The sequence below is a fragment of the Parasteatoda tepidariorum genome, chromosome 8 (assembly GCF_043381705.1).
Source record: "Parasteatoda tepidariorum isolate YZ-2023 chromosome 8, CAS_Ptep_4.0, whole genome shotgun sequence".
Lineage (NCBI taxonomy): Eukaryota > Metazoa > Arthropoda > Arachnida > Araneae > Theridiidae > Parasteatoda > Parasteatoda tepidariorum.
The window spans coordinates 33,964,921-33,974,688 of NC_092211.1; the positions used below are offsets into that span (position 1 = coordinate 33,964,921).

General features: G+C 27.7%; 1 protein-coding gene across 1 annotated transcript in view; it reads right to left on the reverse strand.

The window, feature by feature from the left end:
• The window catches only part of LOC107441504 (cell adhesion molecule Dscam1), a 410,456-nt gene extending 402,835 nt beyond the window's left edge, over positions 1–7,621 (reverse strand). The window contains exon 1 of the mRNA XM_043043537.2: positions 7,189–7,621. Within this exon, the coding sequence (XP_042899471.2) occupies positions 7,189–7,264 (76 nt within the window). The 5' untranslated portion in view covers positions 7,265–7,621. The remainder of the gene's footprint in view (positions 1–7,188) is intronic.
• Positions 7,622–9,768: the final 2,147 nt, after the last annotated feature.

The following is a 9,768-nucleotide window of genomic DNA, read 5'->3' on the forward strand; positions in this document are numbered from 1 at the left end:
ATATATATATATATATATATATATATAAAGAGAGAGAGGGAGATTTAGTCGAACAATTATTTATATATATTTTTAAATAATGATACATAAGGGCATTTCTATCTACTAAAGCTGAATAATACAGAAATTTTTCATTTTATCATGAGGCCTTTTACGTAGAATATTTATTACACAATTTTTTCTTACTTATTATTATTTTGCATTATTTGCATTGTTATTTTGCATTAATTTAGTACAAAGTAAATAAAAAGTTTTATATTTAGCATTTTAATAATTTCTCTTAATGAAATGTAGCATTAATTACCGGTGTACTTTTACTGTGTTAAAGGTAATATCTTCTAAATCCGACTCATTTCCACACAATGATTTTCAAAATTTGCATTTTCTGGTTGTTAGTTTGGTCTAACGTTGTTCATGGATGAAATTTGTTTAATTTATGAAATCAATCATTGATAATTTTTTTTCTGATTGTCGCACAAATATAATTCAGAAAACCTAACATATTTTTCAAGTAACTATAAGACTTTTCTTACGATTAAAAAATGCTAAAATATGTTTTTACTTGTAATTAGAGCGCCAGAAAAAATATGTATATAAGGTACACCGGCGTCTCATCTGCGTCAAAGGGTTAAAAAAGTCCGAACTGCCGTCTTAAAAGTCATGAGCTTACTTATTACTTGAAATAGAAAAAATATATTTAAAGAAAAATAATAAGCTTCTGAAGGATTCGTTTAAAAGAATTATTATATCTACGATTATTTTCTTTTCGTTTAAATTAGCTAATTTTATGGGGCAATTAATTGCGTTTTATCGGGATCGAATTAACCGTGTTTGATCAAATCAAATACTATGTCCTGACAGCATATTTAATAGGAAAATATAAGTTTTATATACATATTAAAAAAATATTGCAGAAAAAGTTTAAATTACTTCGCATAAATGATTTATTCATATTTAGCATACGACATCCATAAAAAATTTTTAGCGTAGCCTCTCCAATCGAAAGCAGCGGGGCTTTAACAGCAAACGTTTGCTTTTAGAACCACCTCTTTAGCGTAGCTTTATTGCGAAAATTTATGGAAAGTTTTCTTCCGCTTCGGTAGCCATTTCTCCTGATTTGGTCCCCCACTCTAGGGAGCAACATACTTCATGGAATAGGTTTAAGGACCAAAGGACACAAGAATGCCAAGAGTATTATAAACCAAGTCCTATCTAGACCCAAGATTCCCAAGGGATGTCATTTAGCTCTGTGAATAATGAAGGCTTAGAAGAGCTTCTGAGATTGGCCCAGCTGGATGTTTCTGGGAAGAGCGTGGACGGTCTTTAGTGTCACGATGGTATAAGTTGTCTTTGGGTGTTGCGATTGGAATTCCGAGCCTTGAAGGAATATTCATTTTGTTAACATCCTTATAACAATAAGAATGTCTTCGCGAATTCGGATTTTGAAGTATCATTTGAATTTTAGATTTAAAACTAGTATGAATCGCAAGATAATCTTAAATTAATCTAGATATGCCTGATGTATAATCATTGTTTTAAGGGGGCATAGATTGTTAACATTAAATATACATGATTAAAAACATACTTAAATTGTACTTTGCTTAAAATGAAGAAAAAATAGAAAAACAATATGTAAGATATTAAAATTCGAACCAAAAATCTAATCAGGAAGCGCCATTTTTAGTTACTTATACACGGAGAAAAAGTTATTTATACTTTTAGTTACTTATAAACAGAGACTGTATGGTGAGAACATTTCAGGTAAAAAAGACGAAAGGAATAGTTTTAATGCCATTTTTAATATCTAAATAGTTTTTTTAAGTTTTCTATTCATATGGTAGCGGTTTACCGGAGTTTCCGGATTTCGAAATTATAGTTTTTATTTAGTAAAATAATATTAAACTGAAAAGTAAATTTAAATGAATGAATGATTTTAACGCCATGCTCTAAGGTATCACGATAAAGCAATTTTTACCACATTTATAAGATTTATCACATATTATAGAACCATATTTTATTGTTAAATTTTGCATAATCATTATTAAAGCACTTCTCTAAAAATTGCCGAGTACTTTGGTGTCTACATAGAACTCAAAACACGATACATATTTTACCCTATTCTAGTAGTTTTGACCATAATTTTTTAATGTTTTCTTAAACGGTTGTCAAATTTACCTGTTTTAGTAAATGAAATCCTCCAAAACTTTTAATTGATACTTTGCAGAAAGTCTTAATATAAATGAAATATATTCAATAATCTAAAGTTAAAGATGTGAAAAAATTTAGTAAAAATCGTGGTTTCTCGTCCTGATGCATCATGCTATTTCTGCTATGTTTCTTGTAAAAATACTGCAAGACTTCAGTTCAGTGTATAACTAACTTTAATAATGGTATAATTCAAAGAAATTCGTCAATTACTCTGTTTTTTTCTTGTCATTAGATTTTTGAGAGCCCTAAGCCTTTATAACTCACTTGATTAACAGCTTATACTCTGCAAGTATCTTTATTTCTTTTTTTCTTTTCTTTATTTAACTAGATTAAACAAATTTTACAGTAAAATTATTTAAAAATAAATACATTTTTTGGCGTTTGAATTGGCTTTATCAGATAAACGAGTATTATGACTTCTCAGTTTAAATAAAGATTTGAACATCCAAATCTTTTGCATCAGTTTTATCCGCTACGTTTGCTTTTAATTAGGCAATTATTTTTTTATAATATCTCTCTTGCCAATTCTTAAAAATATTAAATCGATCATTATTTATCATTTTTGTATAAAAGTTTCGAACAGACTTTATAGATTTTTTTTAATCAAAAATTTCAGAGCATAAATTGTGTTCTGTAAAGCAACACTAATTTATGAGAAATATTATTTACGGTATATATCAGTAAAAATTTAGATGGCTGCAAATAAGGGCACTAAAACATTTTTTTCCAGTGGTTAAGTATATTTAGGGTATTCATTCAAGGTGCATCAAAAGATTAATTTTCATATACAACGAACAAAACTATTCGTAGAAAAAATCCAGTTACATTTTATGATGCAAAAAAAATTAAAACAAATAAAACATTATAATGCAAACATACGCGTTAAAGGCATTTTTAAAATATTATTATTGTAATTAATTTAATGTATTATTGGTATTAGAGCTAAACATTTAAAATATATTTTAAAAATATGAAAAACTGAACAGTACTGAATAAAAGATTAAATATTTGCTTTAAAATAAGATTTATAGTTTAAAAATTACATTTAATTATATTAATTTAAAATAAAGCTTGGTTTTTTTAAAAAAACAAGGATTTTTTAAAAAAAAACTTTTTTAAAACTAGAAATATCAATATCCCTTTTTATCTGCTAAATGTAAAATTTCATCTTATGTATACTGTAAAATACTTTTCATTTTGTTTTGAGATATTTTTTAAAAACATTTTTGCATCTAATGTGTTTTAAGCCAAGTTTTTTTGCTTTGAACTTTACAAAAACTTTTTTTTCTTACTTTTTTAAAATAAGAAAAACAATACACAATATTAATTATGTGTGGTGCTAAATGCTTAATATTCTCTGTCGGAAAAAGTAATGCGTGTAGTAATGCTCAAAATATTTAATGATACATTTTGTTTTCAAAATCACTGTAAATTAAGCATGAGTTCTCATGTAAATAAGGAGATGAAAATTCAGATTGCCCATTGAAATGCAATTTTTTCTCCCTAAAAGAATCATGCACATGAAACACGCAAATAGAAGAAATTTTTGCTTCAATATGATTAAACTACGTAGACTTCTAATTAAATGAAATTACTGTTTTTTTCCAAATTAACAGAATAGAAATAATTCACAATTCTTCTTGCAAAAGAGTTCAATATTACATTTTTATAACAATTATTTACAATTGCTTGATAAATATTTTCTTTTATCATTATTCTTAGAATTTTTAAAAGGAAATGGAAACTTTTCACTAAGCTGTAAATTAAAAATTAAAAGGTCTGCAATATTGAACCTATTATTAAATATTTATTTAAACAGGAAGGATATTTTAAATTTAAAACTATGTCATAACTTAGGTGACAAAGTTGTTATGTCTTTTAGTTATTTAAAAAAATAATAATCTCTGATATTTACTAGTTAACTACGTTACTGAATTTTTTTAAATGAATTATATTGTTTTTGACCATATTTTTTGTCGGTTTAATATACTAGGTAGCTCGATCTTCCTACACGGTGAACAAAAAAAAGAAACCAAACAATAAGTCAGTACTGATCAACATTAAGAAATCATGCACAAAACTAAAAGGCATATACCGACACAATAATAAATATAGAATAATTTAAAAAGTTTTTTATTCATTGTTCAATTTGTTGAACTTCCTGGTGTCTTTACGTTATTAAATCAAGAATATAAAACACTTTTTTGTAGGAAATCCCATCAGAATTGAGAATTACTGTATTTAACATCACTTAGCATAATACTATCACATAGCAATACGGTCACAGAAAACTCAAAATAGTACAAATTCACCACTGTCAAGTAGTTTTCTCCGGTACAAATACTTTTTGAAAGGTTGTAAGACCCTTATTTTTACAGTATCGATATTAAAATGTTCTGTATTGGCGCAGTTTGAATAATTATGAAATGCTGTGTCTATAATACTTCATACCTACATTAGTATGTATGAACATTTGAATTTTGTGCTGACTACATTAACAGTGATATCAAACTAAAGCTTAAAATTTAATAACAAATTGAATTCCTATAAAAACTTGATAAGGATTATAGAGTCTGATATTTCATATATTGTTTAAAATATTTATAAGTAGTGGTGAAAAAAAATCTTTCAATTCTAATTTATTGAAAAAATTAATACATTTCATTTGCTACTACTGGAAAGAATATTTTTTGATACTGCGAAAATTACATTGTATAATTCTTATTAGAACAGCAACGATTACTATGATACCAGTAGTACATATTAACAAAATTAATCAAGCATCATATCTGCGTTGCGATTTTCTATGGCTCTCCTAAATGAACGAATAACGTTTCTACATTAACTTTGCTTTTATTACATAAAATATTTTTTTAAAATTTAATTAATGCATACTACCAAGATTAGTTAAGCATTGAGGCTGATTATGATTTGACGAGTTTTTACTATATTCAGAAACAAAAAGTAGAGTATTTTCTTCAGTAAGTCAGCTTTCTTGTAAATTGGCTATTTTTTATTTCAATTAAGACATTTTACCAACATTAGTAAAGCATCATTGACATCTATAATATTATGGCGATTGCTTAGGGTTCTTCTAGACCAATTGGCTAGACAATCTTCTCCTTCAAAAATTTTGTTTCTTAGTACATGGTTTATTTCGTCCATTTCAATTGCCATTGATTTTAAATTGTTTACTCCTTAGAGACAAGTTTTGAAACTCATTAATAACTTATACCTAATGTATAACTAAAGTCGATTAGTGGTTTCAGACAACTTTAGAATTGCTCGGTTGGTAACATAGTCATCCATTTTAACACGTTAACGTTGTTCATTGAATTTATCTGACGTAGAGAAAAAATAAATAAGTTCAATAAACCTTTTTTATTAAATAGAACAAATAATGATCACTGACGTTATCATTGGAAGACAATAAAACCCTGCACTTGTACTTACTTAATATTATTCAAATTAGAAAAAGTAATTTTTAATGACTAAGCAAATTTTTGCAGTTTGGAAATAGTAATAAAGAAATACCAATTTAAAGCAAAAAGTTATTTCAAATATTTTTCATCCTTAAAAAAACAAATTAAGTTAAAAGCTTAATTTAATTGAAAAAATTTAATGGAAATGATTGTGGACTACGTGACACTATTATGAAAATCAATATACAATATTATAATGTGTATGAATTTTATCACTGAGTGATTTAACCAATTTTGTAGATTTTTTTCCCTACGTAAAGGAAAAGGAAAAACTGGTCCCAAAATTGCTGGTTGACAATAGGTCAGAAAACTGCAGGTCAAAGTGCGCCTATCCTCATTAGTGACCTCCAAGGGATTAAAACCGATATCAGTTAACTGTTTCTATTGTACCACAAATGCTTCAACACCAAGGCATAATTTATGAATTTATTAGAACAGAAGACATTTATAAGACATTTACTCTAATCCTTTATTTTTGCAATTATAATATGGTATTTTTATATTCACATAATCTTACAAAAAGTTTCACTGAAATAATTATTAGTTAATTTTAACTAAATATACACATAGAGCCAAAATGGGCACAGATACGTATTTAATGCATTAAATTAGAATTTTATTATTCAAAATACGTTTAAAAAGTTGGAATTTTTTTTTGTATAGGCCTACAAATGTTGATATATCTACTAACTTTACAAACACTATAAAACATTTTATATAATTTTCTAAAAGTACTTACTTTTTATTTACTTTGACGTACAAAATCAGTTTTATCGTCTTGTTTTAAATGTCAAATTATTCTATTAAAATGCAAAGATTCAAAATAAGTTTATGAATAAATCATTTTAACAGCCACTTAACAAAATTCAAATAATACTGGTATTTTAACAAAACACTTATTACTATATTTTAGTCTTCGGTTGTGATTTGAAACCCGGTTCCTAAAAAGAAGACTCAATTTAGTTTCCGCTATGTAGGCACATAATACGGCACTATATGTAGGCACTATGTATTGTAGGCACATAATAATACCATCCATTAATTATCAATTAGATTTAATTTTCATGTCAAGAATTAGAAGATTCCAAGAAATTAATTTTAATCAAGTTAAAATAAGGAAACTATTTAAACATTTATTTTAATATTCTATTAGGATGTTATCATAACACGTTTAAATCACATAAACGTTTTGTGCTTCTGAGAGTATAACATCATTCCTATCATGTTTTCGAAACATTTTATGATATGTAAGAAACAGATATGTAAGAAACGCTTTACCTAAATATATAAAACGTACTTGATTAAAGATATTTAATTTATAAGAGGAAAATATTCTTAACTTTTTACAATTTATTTGAGGATGATGTCTTATTATTTTGCTGAAAGAATGTTCAAAAAATTGAACCAGTCTGATATATTACGAATTTCAGCATATTTTTAATTATGTGTTATGTACAATTAGTTTCGTAAATAATTAATAAGAAAATAATATAAATACCTGTATTTACTTCCGTTATCCCATAAAAGATACCGGCGAAAGAAATAACAAAAATCAGCATCTTTGTTTTTCTCATTTTAAGCACACATGCGAATATGTTTATAAATTTATTTTACAAAACTTTATCTTTCAGAATAAATGTTTATAGTTAGTTTCAACATTCTTTCCCTGATAAGAGTGGAGGCTAAAAAAAACAATTCCTTCAAATCGCTAAAAACTAAATTATTTGTTTCAAACTTCGTTAATCCATGCATGAAATTTGAATAGTCACGCTTAAACTGCTTTCTCCATCGTATTTTACACTTTCAAATTCTTGAGTGACGTTTTGAAGGTAAACAAGCCTCTACAAAGATGCGGTAAATCACCACGTTGTTGAAATTTCCGAGAACGCGAGACAAAACGTTGCTGCAAAGCTGAGATAAAGTCCGGTACTAGTTGAAGATGTTGAATGTGCCGGATAGCATTTCTCCGGACTGATGGCAGGATCCGCCTCCCTGCGCTTCTGGGATGCGTGGTTTAAAGTGAGTGTGAGATCACATCTGGCACGTGGTACTTACAGTTGGAAATGAGTTTCTGAGATTTTCTAGTTCGGGACTTTTCATGGTGGATGGGTTGGAATAATTTTGGGAGACAGAGTAACAGATTGCTTTTAAAGTATTATTTACGCTATAGGCTGAGAAAATTGCGAATGCTTAAAGGAATAAACACTTGAAACTGCTTATTTTCACAATAGTTATATTTTTGAAGTAATATTTTTATAATCATAATATATTAAAATTTGTATCTAAGTAAAAAACATCATGCTAATGTTTGGTTGGAACAGGAACATTTTCAATTCTGTGTTTTCTTTCATTAAATTTATATACTGCATTGTATATTATATATATTTTTTGCATTATACAACATTACATTATGCATTGTACAGTGAAAAATTGTGAAGAAAATTACGGTTATAAGTACCGGCACTCAGGGAGCCGGCTCATTTTACCGTAAAATCAATTTTTAAGGGCAATGTTACGGAACAAAATATGTAATATACCGTAATTTGTACAGTAATAATTATTGTAAAATCGTTGAATCACTCTAATTAAATAAAAATTGCGGTAGAAATTGCGGTATAATACCTTAGGGTAAAAATAGATTTTACGTTAAAGTTAGGTACTTTATTTATGCCTATTGGCGACAGTCAGTGAAACATCCCTGAGGATGATTCGAAGACATGCCTTCACAATTTCTATCCTCTGTTGAGGATATGGCTCCTCTGATTTGGTAGTCCGACGACTTGAGCGTGAAATCGAGCACTTTACTGTAGAACAGTTTAATGAGGACCGATATCGCGCACCTTCGGTCTCTACGCAAACTGATCAAAGTGGTCACCCACCCACTTACTGACAGCAGCCAGTGATGTTTCACTTCGGTGTTCTACTGGGAACCGTGTTTTTACGATCAATCCGCTACGGGACAACTGTAAAGGAGTTTTCTGAATGGTGCACCCTAGTTGCCGGTACTTTATATAATAATTTGATTCGGAATTTTTTATTGCGTAGGATTTCGTTTTCCACTTCCTCATCCTCAATATTACTTTTAAAAGCAATATTTTACGCTTCAAAATGGAATATATTGTTCTAAATAATTTTCCTCTATGTTTCCGAAAACATTTATGGTTAATTAGGGTCTACCTGACAAATATCTAGATCCTCCACATCTGAACTAGAAGAAAGGAAATGTTCATAATCTTTTATGGATCTTTTAGACATGGAGCTAAGAGCAAAAAAGAGCTCACGGAAGTAAAATATATCTCAAGAATCAAAAAGGAAAAGCTATTAGTAACAAGGATCTATTCAATGTCATTGTTGGAAACACATTGCAAAATCTCTCGAATGTTAAATTTTAACTCTATAATTTCCGAAAACTGCTTTATTTGGTTGATTTAGTTGCATTGCATTCCATAAGTGTTTAACATAAAAAATTTCTAGTAATACCTGTTTTTCTGAAATTTGTAGCATAAATGGAAAAATAAATGCAGGTTTCACTCAAATAAAGTTCAAATTTACATGTAAAAGTAAGAAAAAAGTAGAATGAAAATGCTTGAAACATTTCTTTTTTACATAATCGTAAAGAGACGAAGTGATTATTAAAACCCCGGCGTTTTCAAGATGCGTAAATAGATGAAAACTATGCTTGAAATAATTGTTGGTACACAATTTTTTTAAGTTTCCTTGTATGAAACAACCATTCTCTAATCACATCTGTAAATGTCGAAACACTTTATTAATTTTAATTTGGCTTCTAACTAAACTTTTACCACTTTTTCAAACTTTATTAAAAAAAACTAACGTACATTTATAAGTAAATAAATAGCTCTGAAGAATAAAAGAGAGATTGAATTTTTTTTCTGAATTTTTATTTTTTATACAGAATTTTAAACCATCACAAATGCTATTAAAAAAACGAAAGATTTAGTTTTAAAATCTAAAATCTATTGCTTTGTTTTACTAAATATTTCATTTACTTAATTATACAAACACTACATAACTCAGTAGTAGTGATATCATTTATGCATTGAAGTTCCTAAAAAGA